The 24,499-nt window shown below is 45.8% G+C and overlaps 1 protein-coding gene across 1 annotated transcript in view; it reads right to left on the bottom strand.

Moving 5' to 3' along the window:
• LOC124043960 (Krueppel-like factor 7) overlaps positions 1-22,378 on the bottom strand; it is an 83,149-nt gene extending 60,771 nt beyond the window's left edge. Inside the window, exon 1 of the mRNA XM_046363145.1 lies at positions 21,872-22,378. Coding sequence (XP_046219101.1) covers positions 21,872-21,973 — 102 coding nt within the window. The 5' untranslated portion in view covers positions 21,974-22,378. The remainder of the gene's footprint in view (positions 1-21,871) is intronic.
• Positions 22,379-24,499: the final 2,121 nt, after the last annotated feature.

Raw genomic sequence — 24,499 nt, 5'->3', positions numbered from 1 at the left:
TTCAGTTCCACTCAACCCCTCCCATCTATCTCTGAACACCATCCAGTCCTTCAGTTCCACTCAACCTCTCCCATCTATCTCTGAACACCATCCAGTCCTTCAGTTCCACCCAACCCCTCCCATCTATCTCTGAACACCATCCAGTCCTTCAGTTCCACTCAACCCCTCCCATCTATCTCTGAACACCATCCAGTCCTTCAGTTCCACTCAACCCCTCCCATCTATCTCTGAACACCATCCAGCCCTTCAGTTCCACTCAACCCCTCCCATCTATCTCTGAACACCATCCAGTCCTTCAGTTCCACTCAACCCCTCCCATCTATCTCTGAACACCATCCAGTCCTTCAGTTCCACTCAACCCCTCCCATCTATCTCTGAACACCATCCAGTCCGTCAGTTCCACCCAACCCCTCCCATCTATCTCTGAACACCATCCAGTCCTTCAGTTCCACCCAACCCCTCCCATCTATCTCTGAACACCATCCAGTCCTTCAGTTCCACCCAACCCCTCCCATCTATCTCTGAACACCATCCAGTCCTTCAGTTCCACCCAACCCCTCCCATCTATCTCTGAACACCATCCAGTCCTTCAGTTCCACCCAACCCCTCCCATCTATCTCTGAACACCATCCAGTCCTTCAGTTCCACCCAACCCCTCCCATCTATCTCTGAACACCATCCAGTCCTTCAGTTCCACCCAACCCCTCCCATCTATCTCTGAACACCATCCAGTCCTTCAGTTCCACCCAACCCCTCCCATCTATCTCTGAACACCATCCAGTCCTTCAGTTCCACCCAACCCCTCCCATCTATCTCTGAACACCATCCAGTCCTTCAGTTCCACCCAACCCCTCCCATCTATCTCTGAACACCATACAGTCCTTCAGTTCCACCCAACCCCACCCATCTATCTCTGAACACCATACAGTTTCTATTTGCCATATATTTTTTTTAACTGTGCTGTTTCCCAAAAGTTCTGAACCTATATACATTTTACAGACACAGTATATTTTAAATGAATCATCTTGTTGTTTTTAGTCTCATCCTTCCTTCTAATGTGAATTAACACGAGTGGGAAATGGCAGTGGAAGAGCTCTGTTTCTCCCCACTACAGGGAGCTGTGCCAAAATGAACAACGACAGGCTCCACGGGCCGGGAGTTTCACAAAAAGCACCAGTCCCTTGACTGCCGGCCAGAGGGGCATCTGCCCTTTTTATTTTCTCGCCATCCATTTGCTGGGTAGAGCAGCTAAACTCGGGCTCAGTGCTGTGAGAGAAAACTGTGCCAAGCTTTGTGCAGAGTACAGAAGGAGAAAGAGAGAGAAGGAGGGGGGGTAGAGGGAGAGAGAGAAAAAGAAGAAGAGAGAGAGGGAGAGAAAAGAGAGAGCGAGAGAGAGGAAGCAAGCAGCCAGAACCAAACCAGGCTCTGACACAATGGGTGTCTGGAGCTCAGCCAGGTCACTAGGCCATCAGTAACACAAAACAAAGCACTCTCTCTCTCTTTCCCTCTCGCTCGCTCTACATGACCTCATCTGTGGGTTAGCGCACACACACACACACACACACACACACACACACACACACACACACACACACACACACACACACACACACACACACACACACACACACACACACACACACACACACACACACACACACACACACACACACACACACACACACACACACACACACACACACACTAGGCTAGCCCTCTACCACACACACACACACACACACACACACACACACACACACACACACACACACACACACACACACACACACACACACACACACACACACACACACACACACACACACACACACACACACACACACACACACACACACTAGGTTAGCCCTCTACCACACACACATACCATATGCATATTCTATGTTCTCTTCCTCATAACTGCAATCACTGCACATACACCCATTATGCTTTTAAAGTTAAACAACCAGTGTATGTGTTCTTATGCATGTGTGTGTGTGTGTGTGTGTGTGTGTGTGTGTGTGTGTGTGTGTGTGTGTGTGTGTGTGTGTGTGTGTGTGTGTGTGTGCGTGCGTGCGTGCGTGCGTGCGTGTGTGTGTGTCCAGCGGGCACGTTTCAACATCCACCTGATATGAAAACAAACAAATGAGTTCAGCCCGCCCGCCCTGCAGCCTAGCAACAGGTGCACGACTACGTCTGTTGTGAGTTAGCATAATCAGCTTTACTCCATCTGACTCTGACCTGACTGGAAACACTGTGTGTGTGTGTGTGTTGTGTGTGTGTGTGTGTGTGTGTGTGTGTGCGTGCGTGCGTGCGTACGTGCGTGCGTGTGTGTTTTTGTCTGTATACTGTTGCTACAGAGTAATTTGAGAAAGAAAATACATCCTGACCTCTATTGAATCTGAAGAGTACTTCAGGATAGAGCAAGAACAATCTCTTTTGGTGAAAATGTCTGCCGTCAACATCGACTGTCAAATAAAATGAAATCAAAATGTATTTGTCACATGCCCCGAATACAATAGTTGTAGGTAGACCTTACAGTGAAATGCTTACTTACAAGCCCTTAACCAACAATGCAGTTTTAAGAAAAGAAGTAAGAGATAAGAAAAACAAATCAGTAAAGCTCTGGATAAGAGCGTCTGCTAAATGACTTAAATGTAAATGTAAATGTAAAGAGCAGCAGTAAATAACAACAGCGCGGCTTTATGCAGGGGGTACCGGTACAGAGTCAATGTGGAGGCTATATGCAGGGGGTACCGGTACAGAGTCAATGTGGAGGCTATATACAGGGGGTACCGGTACAGAGTCAATGTGGAGGCTATATGCAGGGGGTACCGGTACAGAGTCAATATGGAGGCTATATGCAGGGGGTACCGGTACAGAGTCAATGTGGAGGCTATATGCAGGGGGTACCAGTACAGAGTCAATGTGGAGGCTATATGCAGGAGGTACTGGTACAGAGTCAATGTGGAGGCTATATGCAGGGGGTGCCGGTACAGAGTCAATGTGGAGGCTATATGCAGGGGGTACCGGTACAGAGTCAATGTGGAGGCTATATGCAGGGGGTACCAGTACAGAGTCAATGTGGAGGCTATATACAGGGGGTACTGGTACAGAGTCAATGTGGAGGCTATATGCAGGGGGTGCCGGTACAGAGTCAATGTGGAGGCTATATGCAGGGGGTACCGGTACAGAGTCAATGTGGAGGCTATATGCAGGTGGTACCGGTACAGAGTCAATGTGGAGGCTTTATGCAGGGGGTACCGGTACAGAGTCAATGTGGAGGCTATATGCAGGGGGTACCGGTACAGAGTCAATGTGGAGGCTATATGCAGGGGGTACCGGTACAGAGTCAATGTCAATGTGTGGGGGCACCGGTGTGGTGTCGAGGTAATTGAGGTAGTATGTACATGTAGGTAGAGTTATTAAACTGACTATGCATAGATGATAACAGAGAGTAGCAGCAGTAAATAACAATAGCACGGCTATATGCAGGGGGTACCGGTACAGAGTCAATGTCAATGTGTGGGGGCACCGGTGTGGTGTCGAGGTAATTGAGGTAGTATGTACATGTAGGTAGAGTTATTAAAGTGACTATGCATAGATGATAACAGAGAGTAGCAGCAGTGTTCCGGGGGGGTTGGGGGGTAATGCAGAAAGTCTGGTAGCCATTTGAGTCTAATGGCTTCGGGGTAGAAGCTATTTATGAGCCTGGACTTGGTGCTCCGTTACCGTTTTCTGTGCGGTAGCAGAGAGAACAGTCTTTGACTAGGGGGGCTGAACATTTTTAGGGCCTTCCTCTTACATCGTGTGGTATAGAGGTCCTGGATGGCAGGAAGCTTGGCCCCGGTGATGTACTGAGCCGTACGCACTGCCCTCTGTAGTGCCTTGCTGTCAGATGCCGAGCAGTTACCATGCCAGGCGGTGATGCACCCGGTCAGGATGCTCTCGATGGTGCAGCCGTAAAACCTTTTGAGGATCTGAGGACCCATGCCAAATCTTTTCAGTCTCCTGAGGGGGAATAGGTTTTGTCGTACCTTCTTCATGACTGTCTTGGTGTGGTTGGACCAGTCCAGGATCAGTTGCAGAGGGAGGTGTTTAGTCCTCCCTCTGTGATGAGCTTTGTGGGCACTATGGTGTTGAATGCTGAGCTGTAGTCAATGAACAGCATTCTGACATAGGTGTTCCTTTTGTCCAGGTGGGAAAGGGCAGTGTGGAGTGCAATAGAGATGACATCATCTGTGGATCTGTTGGTGTGGTATGCAAATTGGAGTGGGTCTAGGGTTTCTGGGATAATGGTGTTGATGTGAGCCATGACCAGCCTTTCAAAGCACTTCATGGCTACATTTGTGAGTGCTACGGGTGAGTGCTGTAGTCATTTAGGCAGGTTACCTTAGTGTTCTTGGGCACAGGGACTATGGTGGTTTGCTTGAAAAATGTTTGGTATTACAGACTCAGTCAGGCAGAGCTTGAAAATGTCAGTGAAGAAACTTGCCAGTTGGTCAGCGAATGCTCGGAGGACACGTCCTGGTAATCCATCTGGCCCTACCACTTTGTGTACGTTGACCTGTTGAAAGTCTTACTCACATCGGCTGTCGTCCAGAACAGCTGATGCCCTCACGCATGTTTCATTGTTACTTGCCTTGCATAAAGGTTATTTAGCTCGTCTGGTAGGCTTGTGTCACTGGGCGCAACATAGTCTGTAGGGGAGCATTAGTGTGTATGGAGGCAGATCTACATGGACACTTCTATGTTTATATTTCCATATGGAGGTTGTCAAGAATGGCCTTTATAGAGAGGGAAACTCCAGAAAGTCAAGTTCAGAGAGAATGAAAGAGAAAGAGATAATTATAGAAAAGGGGGAGAGAAAGAGAGAGCAAGCAAGAGACCGTTTGAAAATAGAGGGAGACGGAGAGAGTGAGTTAAAGAGAGGGAAAGAGAGAAAGAAAGAGAGCGAGAGATAGTGAGTTAAAGAGAGAGAGAGCAAGAGAGAGAGAGAGAGAAAGAAAGAGATAAAGAGAGAGATGCAGAAAGACAGAGAAAGCAGCGTGGGAGGCCAAAGCACCCCTCCCAACCCCATGAGCTGTTGAATAAACATGAGACATCTCTCTCGATCTCTCTCTCTATGCAGAAATGCCCTTCAGTTGTTTGTCTCTCCCACTCTCTCAGCACTCTAAGACACCTCTGAAGCTCAGCTTAGAGCTGTTTAAAAACAACAAGGACACCATTATCTATTATTTATGACTAGCAACGCTAACGCTCTCCTGCTCTTTATGTACATGGTGCTCAGGTGTGGAATACAGAGTGGTGGATTCTGTTAAACTACATAAAGCATACCCAAGGAGAGGGAGAGGGAGGTAGTGTGGGGGTATGAGAGAGAGGCAGAGAACCAATGAGGATTCTGGAACGAAAGGGAGAGTAATGTCGTGACTTTCCTTGGTTTCCCCAAATGGCACTCACTGGGTGTGGATTGTTTTCTATTACTTTGTGTGAGTTTGTGAGTTGGGTGGACTGTATGTGTGTGTGTGTGTTTGTGAGTTGGGTGTACTGTATGTGTGTGTGTGTTTGTGAGTTGGGTGTATGTGTGTGTGTGTGTGTGAGTTTGTGAGTTGGGTGTACTGTATGTGTGTGTGTGTTTGTGAGTTGGGTGTATGTGTGTGTGAGTTTGTGAGTTGGGTGTACTGTATGTGTGTGTGTGTGTTTGTGAGTTGGGTGTACTGTATGTGTGTGTGAGTTTGTGAGTTGGGTGTATGTGTGTGTGAGTTGGGTGTATGTGTGTGTGAATTTGTGAGTTGGGTGTATGTGTGTGTGAGTTTGTGAGTTGGGTGTATGTGTGAGTGAGTTTGTGAGTTGGGTGTATGTGTGAGTGTGAGTTTGTGAGTTGGGTGTATGTGTGTGTGAGTTGGGTGTATGTGTGTGTGAGTTGGGTGTATGTGTGTGTGAGTTGGGTGTATGTGTGTGTGAGTTGGGTGTATGTGTGTGTGAGTTTGTGAGTTGGGTGTATGTGTGTGCGTGAGTTTGTGAGTTGGATGTATGTGTTTGTGAGTTTGTGAGTTGGGTGTATGTGTGTGTGTGAGTTTGTGAGTTGGATGTATGTGTGTGTGAGTTGGGTGTATGTGTGTGTGAGTTTGTGAGTTGGGTGTGTGTGAGTTTGTGAGTTGGGTGTATGTGTGTGTGTGAGTTGGGTGTATGTGTGTGTGTGAGTTTGTGAGTTGGGTGCATGTGTGTGTGAGATTGTGAGTTGGGTGTATGTGTGTGTGTGAGTTTGTGAGTTGGATGTATGTGTGTGTGAGTTTGTGAGTTGGGTGTATGTGTGTGTGAGTTTGTGAGTTGGGTGTATGTGTGTGTGAGTTTGTGAGTTGGGTGTATGTGTGTGTGAGTTGGGTGTATGTGTGTGTGAGTTGGGCGTATGTGTGTGTGAGTTGGGTGTATGTGTGTGTGAGTTTGTGAGTTGGGTGTATGTGTGTGTGTGAGTTTGTGAGTTGGATGTATGTGTGTGTGAGTTTGTGAGTTGGGTGTATGTGTGTGTGAGTTGGGGTTATGTGTGTGTGAGTTGGGTGTATGTGTGTGTGAGTTGGGTGTATGTGTGTGTGAGTTTGTGAGTTGGGTGTATGTGTGTGTGTGAGTTTGTGAGTTGGGTGTATGTGTGTGTGTGAGTTTGTGAGTTGGATGTATGTGTGTGTGAGTTTGTGAGTTGGGTGTATGTGTGTGTGTGAGTATGTGTGTGTGAGTTTGTGAGTTGGGTGTATGTGTGTGTGAGTTGGGTGTATGTGTGTGTGAGTTTGTGAGTTGGGTGCATGTGAGTGTGTTGGTGTCATGGATCCCTCCGGAACAATCATTACGCACACCTGTCCCCTATTCCCACTGATTAGGACTTGTATAAATGTGCCCTTTGGTTTCCATTGGGTTGTCGATTATTGTTACTAAGTCCGTTGGTGTGTGTGTGAGTACATGTGCTGTGTGTTTTGGTCTTTCGTGCTCTTGTAGATTGCACAGATGATTACAGGTCTCGTCCCGTGTGTTAATCATTGTAAGAGTGTGTTATTTATTCAAGGTACTCCTCACTCTTTTGTTTGGGTATCTCCCCTGTGTTTTGTATGGTGTTTGTTATGTCTTCATCCTCGTGCCTTTACACGGCACGCCGTAATTTGTGTACAATAAAAAAACTATTACGCATTCTTGCGCCTGTCTCCCGAACATTTCTGCCAGTGTGTGTGAGTTTGTGGGTTGGGTGTATGTGTGTGTGAGTTTGTGGGTTGGGTGTATGTGTGTGTGAGTTGGGTGTATGTGTGTTTGTGAGTTGGGTGCATGTGTGTGAGTTTGTGAGACAGCAGTGAAAAGGTGTGTGTGTGTGTGTGTGTGTGTGTGTGTGTGTGTGTGTGTGTGTGTGTGTGTGTGTGTGTGTGTGTGTGTGTGTGTGTGTGTGTGTGTGTGTGTGTGTGTGTGTGTGTGTGTGTGTGTGTGTGTGTGTGTGTGTGTGTGTGTGTGTCTGCCAGTGTGTAGGAAGGAAAAATGACTGGCTCCTCTGTGGTTGTTAATCAAAGCCTTGAGTGGAGCAGCAGAGCAACCTCTCTCTCCATGGACTGAGGAGAGACACACAGCACAGCCTCATGCATAAAGATGTAGCTGTCGCCGGGCGCATCTTTCTCACTTTCCTCTCTTTCACTTTCTCTCTCTCTCTCTCTCTCTCTCTCTCTCTCTCTCTCTCTCTCTCTCTCTCTCTCTCTCTCTCTCTCTCTCTCTCTCTCTCTCTCTCTCTCTCTCTCTCTCTCTCTCTCTCTCTCTCTCTCTCTCTCTCTCTCTCTCTCTCTCTCTCTCTCTCTCTCTCTCTCTCTCTCTCTCTCTCTCTCTCTCTCTCTCTCTCTCTCTCCTTGTCTCTTTCTCGACACCCACTCTCCTCCATTCCCCCTATCCGTCTCTTCTCCTCCTCTCAATGGGCCCAGAGGGCTGACAGTCACTTGAGAAGCTCCCAGACAAATGAACCACCCTCATCTCCAACATCACCTCTCCCCTCATCCCTCTCTACTCTCCTCCTCCTCACCCTACTCTCCCACTCTCTCTCCATCTGAGGCTGTGAAAACCTCTTGATCTCCCATCAGTGTGCAGACGTCCAAATGCAATCATATGTAGAGGGCACAGTGTACCTGCTACTCCCTGAGTTATAACAGCTCACAGTGTGTGTGTGTGCGTGTGTTTGTGCGCGTTTGTGTGTGCATGTGCGCATGTGTGTGTGTGCCGGAGTATGAGTCACGTTATGTGCATGTGTGTGGGGGTGTAGGTGTGTGTGTCAAGTGTGCATGCGAGCATGTGTGTCTGTAGTGTGTGTGGAAGTCTGTGTTCCTAGTAGTGTGACCAGTTCTCTCCCAGTGAGCAGCAGGCTGTAGACCTGGACTGTCCTTGGTCCCGTATGTGTGATGTTGTCATGTCAAATGTAGATACCGTGTATCTTCACTCCCCCTTCACGTCTACTACAGTTACACTGTATACTTCAACACCTTTAGCTCCATTCTGCTGTTCCAAGGAAGGCTAGGGTCCATTCATTTTCAATTCAGTCGATCGCAGGGTCAGGGTTGATTCCACTTCCATTCAGGATTTGAAATTCCAGCTCAATGAAAACATTAAATACTTTAGATGGCACTTTCAATTCTGGAATTGCTGTTGACTGAATTGAAAAATGAATTGACCTCAACTCTTGCTAAACCCTGTTTTTTAAAGTCAATTTGCACCTACAGAGTGAAGTAATTTCAACACCACAACATGGTGTTGTTTGCCCTTAAACAAAACCTCAGCAGTCAGCCAGCCATTACGGTAGCTTCCTGCCAGTGATGCTGGCTGCGTCCCGAATGTCACCTTATCCCCTAAATGGCGCACTACTTCTGACCAGAACTTTATGGGCCCTGGTCAAAAGCAGTGCAGTAGATAGGAATAGTGACCATTTGGGCTGACACTGCTGTCCTCGCAGCCCGACCCTAACAGAGGATCACGTGGCTTGTTTGGATTGCAAATTGATCTGTGTGCTCTCTCTCCTTCTCCAATGTGCTACTGATTCAATACGGCCCCTGTAGAGCCCCTGAGCCTGACACATACAGTACAGTACAGACCGGGGCTAGCCTCCCTCTCACCCCTGCACAGTTTGGGAAGTTCAATGACTTTCCCTGTCCAGTCTGTCACCGGACAAAATAGATTTCAGACGCAAAAGTATAACTGTTTGGGGCCATCGGATCCATATACAACCCAATATGCAGAGCAGAATGAACCAACCATCCAAACATCCTTTTGATATAAAGGTAAATCCCCTCTAAAGTGTGTCATCTAATCCTGCAGAGCGAGCAGTGAGTTCTCCAGTCCGTAACCTCTATATGGCACACCATTCACCCTTGAAGATCAAGCATATAGCTTTACACACTAAGCTGTGGCTCTGGGAGACCAGAGTCAGACTACTCATTTTTATGACGTTCATTTGTTTCATTTTCCGAGAGCCAGTGTACTTATTGTGCTGTTTCATAACTAATATACACTCCATTTTTAGCGAATGGCTCATTCAGTCTGTGTGCGTCCCAAATGACCGGCCCTGGTCCAAAGTAGTGCACTATGTAGGGGATAGGGTGCCATCTGGGACGTAACCTGTGTCTGTGGGCTGGGCTAACCTGCCTGCTGAATTATGTGCTCTCATGAGCTTGTGTCTGATATGAATGGTTTCTGATTAAGGAGCCAATATGAATTAACTCAAAGGAACAAGGAAATGAGAGAACATGAATACACTGATTACAATGACTAAGAGTGTTACAACATCAGCTGTTGGAGGATATATCTCCACTCTATGAGAATTGATTTTAATCGATCTTACTGAGTACTTCTCATGTTAATGCAGAGTATTGTTTGTTTTACAATTTCCTTTCTCTCTGCCCCCCCCCTCTCTCTCTCTCTCTCCCTCTCTCTGTCTCTCTCTCCCTCCCTCCAACCTCTCTCTCTCTCTCTCTCTCTCTCTCTCTCTCTCTCTCTCTCTCTCTCTCTCTCTCTCTCTCTCTCTCTCTCTCTCTCTCTCTCTCTCTCTCTCTCTCTCTCTCTCTCTCTCTCTCTCTCTCTCTCTCTCTCTCTCTCTCTCTCTCTCTCTCTGTCTCTCTCTCTCTCTCTCTCCTCTCCTCCAACCTCTCTCCTCTCTCTCTCTCTCTCTCTCTCTCTCTCTCTCTCTCTCTCTCTCTCTCTCTCTCTCTCTCTCTCTCCCTCTCTCTCTCTCTCTCTCTCTGTCTCTCTCTCTCTCTCTCTCTCTCTCTCTCTCTCTCTCTCTCTCTCTCTCTCTCTCCTCTCTCTCTCTCTCTCTCTCTCTCTCCCTCCCTCCAACCTCTCTCTCTCTCTCTCTCTCTCTCTCTCTCTCTCTCTCTCTCTCTCTCTCTCTCTCTCTCTCTCTCTCAACAGTAAACATTACACATACAGAAGTTTCAAAAGAATAAAGACATTACAAATGTCATATTATGTATTATATATTATTATACAGTGTTGTAACAATGTACAAATGGTTAAAGTACACAAGGGAAAATAAATAAGCATAAATATGGGTTGTATTTACAATGGTGTTTGTTCTTCACTGGTTGCCCTTTTCTTGTAGTAACAGGTCACACATCTTGCTGCTGTGATGGCACACGGTGGAATGTCACCCAGTAGATATGGGAGTTTATCAAAATTGGGTTTGTTTTCAAATTCTTTGTGGATCTGTGTAATCTGAGGGAAATATGTGTCTCTAATATGGTCATACATTGGGCAGGAGGTTAGGAAGTGCAGCTCAGTTTACACCTCATTTTGTGGGCACATAGCCTGTCTTCTCTTGAGAGCCATGTCTGCCTACGGAGGCCTTTCTCAATAGCAAGGCTAATTCTCTCTCTCTCTCTCTCTCTCTCTCTCTCTCTCTCTCTCTCTCTCTCTCTCTCTCTCTCTCTCTCTCTCTCTCTCTCTCTCTCTCTCTCTCTCTCTCTCTCTCTCTCTCTCTCTCTCTCTCTCTCTCTCTCTCTCTCTCTCTCTCTCACTCTCTCTCTCTCTCTCTCTCTCTCTCTCTCTCTCGCTCTCTCACTCTCTCTCTCGTTGTCTATTCAGCTAAAACAATCTTCAAACAGATTTTATGGTGTGACTGTCACATTTCATAGCGCCGGTATAGTGGTGGGGTCAGGTGAGATGTGCGATCTAACCAGCGCAACATGAACTTAACCACACACACACAGCGGTGCTTCAGTAAAAAGGGTCCCCACTTCAAAGGGAAACCTGCCTCTCTCCCCCAGAACATGAAAGGCCCTATTTCCTCCCTCAGACGGAAGCCTAATTGCAGTCAGCTGCTGATGGTGTGTTGGCTGTGTATTGCTGAGAGAGACGGGTGTGTGTTTGTGGATGATGGGTGGATCCATCCAGGCTTAGGATGAGTCCAGAATGGCACTCTATTTCCAATATACAATAGCACTACTTTTGGGCTTTGGTCATGGGGCTCTGATTAAATGTAGTTCACTATACAGGGAATAGGGTGCCATTAAGGATGCACTCCTAGTATGCACACCCAACACAGAAATGCCCAGCCAGCACAAAAAGCCATTACACCACAGAAGGATACCACAGGGCCAAAGTGTACTGTGTGAAAGCGTACCTCACACCTAAATGTACCCAGTTCATTTTGTGTCCTAAATGGCACCCTTTTGGGATGCAACCACTGAGTCATCCCTCGTCACAGGACGTGAGGAGATCCCCTATGGCCGCGTGTGTGTCTATAATAATGCTGATCTCTTTTATAGGAAAACAGCAGGGGAGAGGAGCTTGCTCACACAGGAAATGTGCAGTACAATAGGCCTGGCTTTATGGCATTATTATGGCATTACACAGCTCCCTGCCAGCCCCAGCTGATAACAACAAGAAGCATGACTCAATACTGTCTGCCCTACCCTGCCCTGCCCAGCCCTGGCTGGGCCCACATCCCTTGTAAAGCCTGGCATTGTTCAACAACGCCATATAAATGTGACATTCCAACAAGCTGAGAAGGAATCAATTGTAAGGTTATTTAATCAGATCAGAAGTGGCCAATAGAACTCCTGTCTGTTTGGGGCTGGGCCATAAAGTGCATCAGTGATAGATAACAATGCATAGCATGTTAATAGCACTTTCTTTAAACCCGAACATGCTGACCAGACAGTAATTTGACTGGAATCAGTCTGTGGGAAAAGAGGTGGTGGTATTACTGTAGTTCTGTCTGTGTAGGTTAAGTTGAGTAATGCAGACCTTAATTCACCCACCCACAGACACTGTGACATGTGTATTACAGGGCACTGATGATGACTCAGTGACAGCTGGGTTGTTGCGGTAACATTCCACAGAGGAGCGCTGAGCTCCGCCCTCAACTTCTGACCACTTATCAGCAGTGCAGTAATGAGAGGGCTCTTTTTCAAAGAGGCATCATCATGTTTTAAAATGAGATGGAACTTGTCTGACTGGTTTCGTGGTAAACTAGCCTCCTGCATGGTCCTCAGACAACTACTCAGTGGAGCGCTGGAGTGGAGTGTGGAGTTTGAGTGTGGAACTGTTGATTGAGCCATAAGAGTGCAGTTTCACAGTGAAGAGAAGAGTAGTAGAGGAAGTACGCTAAGTGGTTACAACAGGGGGAAAAAGCAGTGTGTGTGTGTGTGTGTGTGTGTGTGTGTGTGTGTGTGTGTGTGTGTGTGTGTGTGTGTGTGTGTGTGTGTGTGTGTGTGTGTGTGTGTGTGTGTGTGTGTGTGTGTGTGTGTGTGTGTGTGTGTGTGCATTGTTGCATGTCTAGCCCCTTCACACACAGCTGTGGAAATATAAAAACGTATCAAAACAGAACCAAAACACAGCACAATATGGCTCCAGCACTTAAGCAATCCAGGTGTTTCCGCTCTCTCCCCACCGCCGTCCCTATTGCTAGGGGATTCCACCGGCTTCCCGCCCCACCTCCCCCTGCCTCTCCCTGGGCTCCTTAGCATGGCAAGCCAGCCTCCTGTGATCATAATCCTGCAGCTTTCCCCGGAGCGATCCCCCGTCAGAGATCAGGGGGCTGGTTGGGAATGGGATGTGATGCTATGGAGCCCCCCCCCCCTCTTCCTCCCCTCTTCCTTCCCCTCTTCCCTCTCCTGTGCTTAGCCTCTCTGCTGTGAGAAACCAGCTGCACTCCACTGTGGATTACATAACTGTAAGTGTAGTTCTGGCAGACATAGCCCAGAGGAAAGGAGAGGAGAGGAAGGGAGAGGAGGGGATGGGAGGGGAGGAGGGGAGGGGAGGAGGGGAGGAGAGCTCAACACATCACAGACTGGACCGGACAGACAGACAGGCAGGCAGGCAGGCAGGCAGGGACGGCAATAAAAGGTGAAATTTAAAGCAGGCTGCTCACATAGTTTACTGTTCACAGGGATGCTGGGAGGTAGTAGTGGGGGGAAGGATTCTGGGGGGCTGGGGGTGGTGAGTGGGGTTCAAATAGGCCTCCGATACACGTACGTAGCCCAAATCCATCTGAATCCATTTTGAATGGTATTGTGCTTTCTCTACTCCATTACCCTCCCTCTCTCACTCTCCCATCTACCACTGCCACTGTTCTGAGAGTTACTGGGCTGTGAAATGCGAAAAACTGCTGCGGCGAATATGCATGCATAGCAATTCATTATCTTGTCAAACTTGGCTTCCCCAGGCAGCCGGGCCGGGCTCAAATCCCTGTGTTAGGGAAGAGAGAGTCAGGCATGCTGCACCGGCTGTGGCTCTGGCTGTGCTGTGGATGGCTGGCTGGCTGCCTGCAGCCCTTACTCTGGAGGACAGGATTGGGGGAGAATAAGGGGGAGGAGGACCAGTTCACAAAGCTGTTGGGATCTGGTCTGTAGGTCCACCAGCTGCCTGGGAGAGAGAGGGCAGAGAGGAGGGAGAGGTATGGAGAGAGAGGGCAGAGAGGAGGGAGAGGTATGGAGAGAGAGGGCAGAGAGGTGGGAGAGGAATGGAGAGCGAGGGCAAATAGGAGGGAGAGTGGAGAGAGGGAGGGAGGGAGGGGGCAGAGGGGGAGAGGGATGGAAGGAGAGGGCAGAGAGGAGGGAGAGGGATGGAGAGGGAGATGGAGAGTGAGGGCAGAGGGGGGGGGGGGCAAAAGGCAGGCAGAATGGAGGGAGGGCAGAGGTAGGGTGGGAAGGATAGGGATGGAGGCAGAATGTAGAAAGGCAGAGGACAGATGAAGGGAAAGGTGTATAGAGGGGATGGATGGAGGACAGCATTTACGGTGAGGCTTGAAAACAGGGGTCTACGGGTCACTGTGATTAACAGTGATTAACAGAGGAGTTTCTTGGCAATTTCTCGCATGGAATAGCCTTCATTTCTCAGAACTGGAATGGACATGAGTTTCAAGATAATAGTTATTTGTTTATGACCCTTTTGAGCCTGTCATCGAACCCACAAATGCTGATGCTTCAGATACTCAACTAGTCTAAAGAAGGCCAGTTTTATTGCTTCTTTAATCAGGACAACAGTTTTAAGCTCGTTTAAAATGATCAACTTGGATTAGCCAACACAATGTGCCATTGGAAAACAGGAGTGATGGTTGCTGATAATGGGCCTCTGTACACCTATGTAGATATTCCATAAAAATCTGCCGTTTCCATCTACAATAGTCATTTACAACATTAACAATGTCTACACTGTATTCCTGATCAATTTGATGTTATTTTAATGGGCATTAAAATGTGACTTTCTTTCAAAAACAAGGACCTTTCTAAGTGACCCCAAACCTTTGAATGGTAGTGTATATTTTTTTATTTAACTGGGCAAGTCCGTTAAGAACAAATTCTCATTTACAATGACGGCCTACACCGGCCAAATCTGGGCGAATTGTGCGCCGCCTTTTGGGACTCCCAACCACAGCCGGTTGTGATACAGCCTGGATTTGAACTGGAGTGTCTGTAGTGACACCTCAACCACTAAGATGCAGTGCCTTAGACCACTGAGCCACTAAGGATTCCAAATATTTGGGAACTGGGGCGATTACAATACCAAGACCAGCCACACTTTCACATCATTATTAAGAGTTATTTATGATTCTTTTAGGTAATTTACTCATCTTTTCCCTCAATTTCTCAGGCCAAACCTGTATTTCTGCCATTGCTCAAAGGGTTTTACTCACAGTGCAGGACTAGCTATATATGTAGGATCTTATTTTGATCCGTTTCTCACAGCAGGAAAATAATCCTGCAGCAACAGGAAATGTGAATTATTGTGGGTATTATAATTAATGGACATTTTTGTAGGCCTTGATACATTTTTAGTTAGGGCAAATCAAGTCTAAAATGTTGAGGTGGAAATTAAAAACTTTAGAAGTCTTTATAAACGTAGAAGACACTAGCTACAAGTTTGCATTCCTGCTGTGAAGGACATTTCCTGCAACAACAGGGTGATCAAAGTAAGATTCTATATCTGCATTTGCATTTCAATCGAACACACACGGCCTGTGATCTAAAAATACCTCCCAGTGAAAACAAATCAATTAGAGAGCATGCTTCAAATTCCTGAAGGTACTGAAATAGAAGCTCTGAAAACAAAAAGGAGGAGATAAAAAAGAACGCTGCAGCCCAAAATGTGAGAGACGGGACTGCAAGGCATGGTCGGGAGAGGGAGGGAGAGAGCCACAGGGTGACCCATTTTCACTGCAGCCCACAAATATATGGGCGCTGTCTGAGAAGGAGAGGACACATACCGCCTGAGTGGTAAAGAAAACCAGACAGACACAGACACTGACAAACAACCAGACTTACAGCCAGCCAGTCAGCCAGACAAGCAGACAGACACTCATACAGACTGAGAGCCAGACGGATAGACACAGCCAGCCATCCAGCCAGCCAGACAGACAGCTAGCCAGACAAACAGGCAGACAAACACAAACAGACATCATGTCTCCCTCTCTCTCTAATTCTCTCTCTGTCTCCACGCTGTGTCTCAGGTGAGGCCGGTTAATTGGACGAGGTGTCTCACCTGGTTTTAATGGTGTTGTTTACTTCTCCTCCTGTCTCAATCCCCAGGCAGACCCACCTGCTCTCCAACATGCTCCCATCACAACCTACTCTGCAGCCAAAGACGAAAATGTGTGCGCGTGTGTGTGTGCGTGGTTGGTTAGTGGAGGGAGACGGAGACAACAGGGGCCCTCTTGGTGCACAAGCATACGCTCTTTAAATTAACCCCCCTCACGGGTCACTGACTAAATAATCCCTCCCTTTCTACAGAGGACGAACAGAAGAGAGATGATTACAGTGGGCCGCACTCTCTCTCTCCCCCCCTCTTTTTCTCTGGTCCCCTCTCTTTCCAGCCACCTCTCTCTTTTACCTCTGTCTCCTGGTGACAGTGAGAGATAGTGTCTTTGTTCAATCCAGGTGAGAGAGACAGCCAGCCCAGCCAGCAGCAGTGTGTTGTCTCCACAGGGACTCAGATGAGAGAGAGGAGAGAGGGAGCCCCATCTTCAGCCTCAGCCCTGGCCCCAGCCTAAGAGCACTGAAACTCAATTCACCCATATCGCATCCATTAAGGCCTGATTCATGCTCTGCTCACTGGGGGCCTGCAATGGCCATCCATCTTGTCTCCGGGAGGAGCAAGGGAGGGAGGGAAGGGTGCCTGTCGTTTACCTTCTCCTGCCTGCCTGGCAGATCTAGGGCCACGCTAGACAGAGTAGACGTTATCCTATCCTATCAAGACATCCTATTGCACCAGTAAAAATATTAGGCAGTTTTAACGGTGTTGAGCAGAGTACGCCGGCCACACTAGAAAAAACTATTTTATCCACCTGTCCACCCAGGCAGGACAAGGATTTGATCAACTCCCACTCATTTGCCTTCCCCCCTCCTTTCCTCTCTCGCTCATACCATCAAATAGGACTTTTATGGTTTGTCCTTCCAAGTGATGTTTTTTCTCTCTGGCTCTGTTTCAAATGGCACAATATTCCCTACATAGTGCACTACTTATGGGTCTGGTCAAAAGTAATACATTTTATAGGGAATATAGTGCAATTTTGGAGCAGCCTCTCTCTCTCTGGCTGCTGGCAGTGGCCTAGTGGCTCCATTTCCTCTGGACAACAATGAGTAAACACATCTAGCAGAAAAGCGGTCGACCGGGTCAGAGCCACCCTTCCCCCCCAACCATCTCTTTATTTACTTTTCCTCTCTATGCATCTTACTCTACAGATGTAGGATCTTAATTTGATCACTCTTTTGTTGCTGAGAATTTTCCTGCACAGCAAGAAATGCAAACTTGCATTGTATTCAATGTTTTAAAAGGCTTCTAACATTTGTAGTTTCCACTTTAAAATGTTGGACTTGAAAGAAAAATGCATCAACCCCATACAAAAAAAAGTATATACTAATTCACATTTCCTGTTGTTGCAGGATTATTTTCCTGCTGTAGCAAATTGGCACAAATTAAGATCCTACATATGTAATCCTCTCTATTTTTCTCTTTTCTATTCCTTTCTTTCTTCTCCTATCACTCTACATTCTGAATAATTATTCAGGTGGTTAGTAAATTATACTTATAACTGTAAAAATATAATTATTTTTACAGTTAAAAACATGTGTTGTCATCTTTATTTAAATATAATGAGTTTTTTTTACTCTACTTCACTTGTTCAACCAAACCCCCAATGAATTCAACATAAGATAAATGCATAATCTAAACAACTATTTGTGTGTAAGAACAACTACAAAGAAAATTGTGTTTAACTTTTCATAATATCTCCTTTCAACTTAAGAATTTTAAATTCTTCCAACAACTTGCACTGTGGCTCAGTTTCAGAGGATTGTGGTTCATTTTTTGTATTTTTTTTTTTTACAATACTTTTACACAATGTTGCATGCATGTTTGAAGAATAAAAAGCACATTTCTATATTAGTATCAAACAGTTTGTTATGCTATGAGGTGTAATGGATCATGATGAACAGATAATCAAAATAGTTTTTCAAATTGACGTTCAATGACGAGACCACCCATTCTCATTCTCACCGTGAGTATGATCACACGTGCCACTCTGACAAAGGCAAGATGTAGAACTAGCACAATATTCTTTACAGAGTATTCCTCTGTAAGACTTGGAGCAGGTCACTGCTAGGTTTGGAGAAGGCTACAGTAGGTGTCTGGCTATGTGTCTGGGCACCCTGTACTGTTCCTACAGACCCCTGGTGCTCAAAAACCTATCAGGAGGCAGGTCTGGCAGCCATTACTAACAACATGGCACCATGCTTTCAGAGCCAGCTAGGCAAACACACATGACACACAGATGACAAACACACTTTACCACATATACAGTTTACATACACTTAGGTTGGAGTCATTAAAACACATTTTTCAACCACTCCACAAATGTCTTGTTAACAAACTATAGTTTTGGCAGATCAGTTAGGACATCTACCTTGTACATGACACAGGTAATTTTTCCAAAAATTGTTTACAGACAGATTATTTCACTTATAATTCACTTTATCACAATTCCAGTGGGTCAAAAGTTTACATACACTAAGTTGACTGTGCCTTTAAAAAGCTTGGAAAATCCAGAAAATTATGTCATGGCTTTAGAAGCTTCTGGTAGGCTAATTGACATCATTTGAGTCAATTGGAGGTGTACCTATGGAAGTATTTCAAGGCCTACCTTCAAACTCAGTGCCTCTTTGCTTGACATCATGGAAAAATCTAAAGAAATCAGCCAAGACCTCTGAAAACAATTGTAGACCTCCACAAGTCTGGTTCATCCTTGGGAGCAATTTCCAAACACCTGAAAGTACAACGTTCATCAGTACAAACAATAGTACGCAAGTATAAACACTATGGGACCACGCAGCGGTCATACCGCTCAGGAAGGAGACGTTCTGTCTCCTAGAGATGAACGTACTTTGGTGCGAAAAGTGCAATTCAATCCCAGAACAACAGCAAAGGACCTTGTGAAGATGCTGGAGGAAACAGGTACAAAAGTATATGGCATTATGAGGGAGGAAAATTATGTGGATATATTGACGCAACAACATATTGAAGCAACATCTCAAGACATCAGTCAGGAAGTTAAGGCTTGGTCGCAAATGGGTCTTCCAAAATGACAACGACCCCAAGCATACTTCCAGAGTTGTGGCAAAATGGCTTAAGGACAACAAAGTCAAGCTATTGGAGTGGCCATCACAAAGCCCTGACCTCAATCCTATAGAAAATTTGTGGGCAGAACTGAAAAAACATGTGCGAGCAAGGAGGCCTACAAACCTGACTCAGTTACACCAGCTCTGTCTGGAGGAAACGGACAAAAATCAAACAATTTAAAGGCAGTACTACCAAATACTAATTGAGTGTATGTAAACTTTTGACCCACTGGGAATGTGATGAAAGAAATAAAAACTGAAAGAAATAATTTTCTCTACTATTATTCTGACATTTCACATTCTTAAAATAAAGTGGTGATCCTAACTGACCTAAGACAGGGAATTTTTACTAGGATTAAAGTCAGGAATTGTGAAAAATGGAGTTTAAATGTATTTGGCTAAGGTGTATGTAAACTTCTGACTTCAACTGTATGATGTGCAACAGCATTGTGACAAAAAGGCAATGGGCCCTGTGTTTGTCAAGGCTGTTAATTGACACAAAAAGTGGGTAGGTTATGTAAGACAACAAAGAGAGGGAATGATTGAGAGACAGCCAGGAAAGATAGATGGAGCAAACCCCTCTGTCTGTCTGACAGCAAGCAGCCAATTACTGCTGAAAGTGGCGGGATGGGCCCTGCCAGACCACAGCTTTCCATTAGCACATGCCAGCCAACCCTGTGTGTGTGTGTGTGTGTGTGTGTGTGTGTGTGTGTGTGTGTGTGTGTGTGTGTGTGTGTGTGTGTGTGTGTGTGTGTGTGTGTGTGTGTGTGTGTGTGTGTGTGTGTGTGTGTGTGTGTGTGTGTGTGTGTGTGTGTGTGCGTGCGTGCAAGGGATAGAGAGAGAGAGAGAGAGAGAGAGAGAGAGAGAGAGAGAGAGAGAGAGAGAGAGAGAGAGAGAGAGAGAAGAGAGAAAGAAAGAGAGAAAGAGAGAAAGAGAGAAAGAGGGAAAGAGGGAAAGAGAGAGAGAGAGAGAGAGAGAGAGAGAGAGAGAGAGAGAGAGAGAGAGAGAGAGAGAGAGAGAGGCTGTGTGAGGGGGGCTCAGGGGTTATGCTGGATCCTTTTCACACTCACACACCAGCGATTAATAACCAGCCGATCTATTCCTGCAGTTGAGCACATGGAATGGCAATGAGTTGGGGGAGACAACCAGTCAGCCCGAGCCCAGCCGGTAAATGCAGCCGTGCGCACAGCAGCGTGGACCTCTAGTGCAGACTCATAAGCGCTCATCTCACCACGCGCACCGAATAAGTAACACTGGCTGAGCACTCAAAAGCACACTAGTTTCAATCTTTAAAATAATCTCATTCTATGAAATGACACAGCTATTACTATTACTATATTACAACCACCCCTTTCCTATAACCTGATAGCATCATTATACAAAATGGAATAGTATCAATTCGTGAATCAGTGTCAGTAGCCTAAATCACACAAATATATTTGGTGACTGGCAGTAGCGTTGGCACGGGTGACTGCATGGCCATGTGCATGCCCTGTGTGCTCACTGTGCCAGTGCCAGCCCTTCGGTTGACTTCATTCTAATAAACGAGTGGTTAGCCTATGTTGAGCGCGACATGTCACAACGCCACAGAGACAAATACAGGTGGATCTTCTTTTACGTCTATCCAGCAACATCACAGGCTTCACCCGGCACATTGGTGAGATTGGATGTATAGTTTTGTTCCAAACCAAAAGCCCCGTGCTTTTCGTTTAGGCTACTATTACACGCACGCACGCACACGCACACACACACACACACGCACACGCACACGCACACGCACACACACACACACACACACACACACACACACACACACACACACACACACACACACACACACACACACACACACACACACACACACACACACACACAATTTCCCCCACGCAGCCTAGCTGTTAATCTTCCTCACCCACATATTCTCGCGGCTCCGTGGTGATAATATATTATGGATCACTATAGGGAGTCGGTTCTCGTACCAACCGGCTGAAAACACCAAGTAATCTGACAGATGCGGATGCATTATTTAAGAACAAGTCTCTTGTTATTAGTCAAGTGTTCATCTTCAATGCCCAAATTGCCCTGCGCTTTCCCAAATCGCATCTGACAGACGTGTAATTAGTGTGTGTGTGCCACGAGCTCTCTCTCTCTATCTCAGGTTGGTTTCCATTATTTATGAATAAAACAAATATAACGACTGACAGACGGCCGTATCGATCCGCGCTCTGCATTCTCTAATCAATAGCCTACACTAAAAACGACGGCAATTAGAAACATCAACACAATGTTATTTAAAACAGTGTCTTGTGCTTAAAACCAAATTACAGCAGTATTACTATGTAAATAACAAGAAGAATGCAGACTTGTCTGCAACAAGCCATTGCTTGTCATTCATTGCAGAAGAACACAATCACAATCGGCAAGCGAGATGCAATCAAGATCCGTCAGAATAACAGAGCACAGCCAGACAAAGTAGATAGTATATTATGGGTTTGGAAAATAGCGCACGTTAGTGGAATGATGGACACAGCGGTGTCCATATCAGTCTTCTCTACACCATGTTGCCTGCGGATGTGATCAAGTTGAGATTGTTTTCGTGACAGGCAGCATGCGCTGGGCTAGCATGTAAGCGCCGCAACTCGACAGCTCTCTATCTCCGGAGCGTAACCACAGCGTACAAGTGACGATTTACAAATTCTAAGCTACCACAGTAAAAGTAAAGACAGTTATACAGTGAAGGAAAAGCAGTAAGTCACCTGCTGCCAGTTCTCCTCAAGCGAAGGCATCGCAGAGAAATAGCCAGTATCATGCACGAGTTGGAGTTCCTGAAAAATACTGTAATTCGCCAACACGTCCATGTTGATGAGCGATTTGAAAACAATTTACTTTGATCCACTGGAGAAAAAAAAGAAACCTACTTGTGTATGGTAGGTCTAAGGGGTTAACGAAAAAATGTTATTCAGATACTCCTCGTGCGTCTGTCCGTGCACCAGAAAGTATAGCTCTATATGCCACTGGAACCAAATAATACGCACAATAACCACTATAAAGAAATATAAAAATAAGAGTTGAATACTGTGTCACTGAATTGCAATCCTTTTTCTCTGGTGCTAACTATCAGGTCTTCAGTCCAGGAGTGGGATGCCAACTCGGTGACTTGAAACGTCCATCTATTTCCGCATTACCAGATTGCAATCTTCGCTCTATAAATTCCAGGTTGCTTTTCCCCTGGCTGCCGTGGCTTCAGCAGGCGACTAGCTCGGGCTAGCTGTCTAGTGAGCGGATCGAGCCAAGGGACTCGAAGGGGGGAGTGGTTTGTTGTCAATCAATTCCGTGCGTGACCATGTAAGGTAAATAGGGTTGACGGACCTCACTGGCGTCCAATTAAGGCGGCGCTGAAATAGGTAAAAAGGAGGAGTTAGAACAAATGGCGAGCCGGTATTGGCTCTGTGTAGCTGTCAGTCTGGCCAAACATGGCAGTGAAAGGTGAGCTATTTTTAGATGTCTATATAAATGCAGCAGCATTTTTCCTTCACTCAGTTGAAGTCCGTGGCCGAAGAGGAAGCACATGCGAACCTTTCAGACGTGTAAATACCTCATTTTAAACACATTTAATACTCCTAAAGCATGTTTTCAGTGTAGCCTAATGAATTATATTTTTGTCGAAACGTTAATCTTAAAAGAGGGTTTTAGTGGAAGAAGCGTTCAGACAGAAGACCAACAGGGACTGTGAGGTTGTGATGTAAACAGCTTTCCCAACACGACATCGCTCCTAGGCGACTTCTCTTACTAGAAACCCGCTGTGTAATGTTGAACTCAGCGTGTGGACTATTTGTCTGTAGCTTGAAGGAGAAACTAATACAAGTCCAATAGCCTACACGTTTTTCTGCCCCTTAAAATACACACGAAACCTTATCAAAACTAATCGTAAACGTTTTTATTATTATACAGTACTTCTTGGTCATGTGGATTGTGAATACTTTCACGATGAATATCAAAAGTGTTAACTGTTGATTGGGGCTGTAAATGTATAATATTAAGGTATGCATATATCACATTTACTGTCTGGTAGAACATAACTAATGAATCAGACATTATTTGAACCTGACAGGGATATGTTGTCCTCATATTGTCCACATAGCCAGGTGAAAAGAGAGAGGCTGATAGTTTTAAAGAAACATAACATTTCAGGGGAAAGTGAGCAATCAACTTTGGCTGCTTTACATTTTTACAACAGTTATGCAAATGTGTAGGTATACATACAAGGATTTGAAAATAAAATGAGCAGTCTTAAGTAATACCAAAGGGCAAGGAGAGATTTAATCACAATGTGTTAACATAGCTAATGCATAGACATTGACATGTGAATACACAAACCACAAACAGGTGTCATAGTTGTAAGTACTATACCTGTTATATGTAACAATGCTTCCCTGGACTGTAATAACACGGTGCCTATGTGTATAATGCAAATACAAAGGTTTAATAGGCTACCTAAAGTAAATCACCTAAGAAACATTAAGTCTCTCCTAGGTTAGTAAGCTACATAGGCAGTCTTAGGTCCAAATGCAGTGGCATTTTGAAACATACAGGTTTGCAATGAATGTATGACTCACCGCTCTTCTCCTTTCACTGTGAACCTTTCACAGCATATCTGTATCCATGATATGTACTCCTGCATGCCTATGTAGGCCACTCATATACACTATAAACAAGGTGCACCGAGGCCATTGTTAGGCTACAGTCCACCTCTGACTGTAATCAGACAGGAATATTCTGACAAACTAGCCAATTCATCCTGCAAACACGTATACAAACCATGTAATCAGATTCACCATTGTATAGAATAGTAATCATGACCGTTATTGTGACACATGTTGTGCCATGACATGGCCTGGCTGTGGCTGTGTCCCGAATGGGGGCCCTATTCTCAAGTGTACTACTGTCGACCAGAGCCTCTGGTCAAAAGTAGTGCACTGTAAGGGGAATAGGGTGCTATTTAGGATTTAAACCTACTGCTGTGCAGCCTGCAGTATGTGTTTACAGCATCCGGATCCATCATTATATTGATAATCAGACAGCATCCGCTTAGTAACCATTTAGAATGTAGGCCAAAGCCATCAATATGGTAAGAGAGGATACAGTGGGGGGGACGACCCAGTCGGCACAGCAAGCCAAGACAGCGGGATTGAATGACTATTTCAGTAGGCATAGGACAAGTTTCCATGCAATAACCATTATGTATTGTGACACATTATGAAGTTGCACACCCAGTGGTTACATGTGATGAAGATTACATGTGTTGCACTGAGGATATTAAGCAATGCTCCAGAAGTTCGTATGTTGCTCCATCTTTTCTCTCCGGTACTTGTGGTTGTGAATAG

Source organism: Oncorhynchus gorbuscha, linkage group LG09, assembly GCF_021184085.1.
Source record: "Oncorhynchus gorbuscha isolate QuinsamMale2020 ecotype Even-year linkage group LG09, OgorEven_v1.0, whole genome shotgun sequence".
Taxonomy (NCBI): Eukaryota; Metazoa; Chordata; class Actinopteri; order Salmoniformes; family Salmonidae; genus Oncorhynchus; species Oncorhynchus gorbuscha.
The sequence above is the reverse complement of the archived record's forward strand: the minus strand, read 5'-3'. Positions and strand labels throughout refer to the sequence as shown.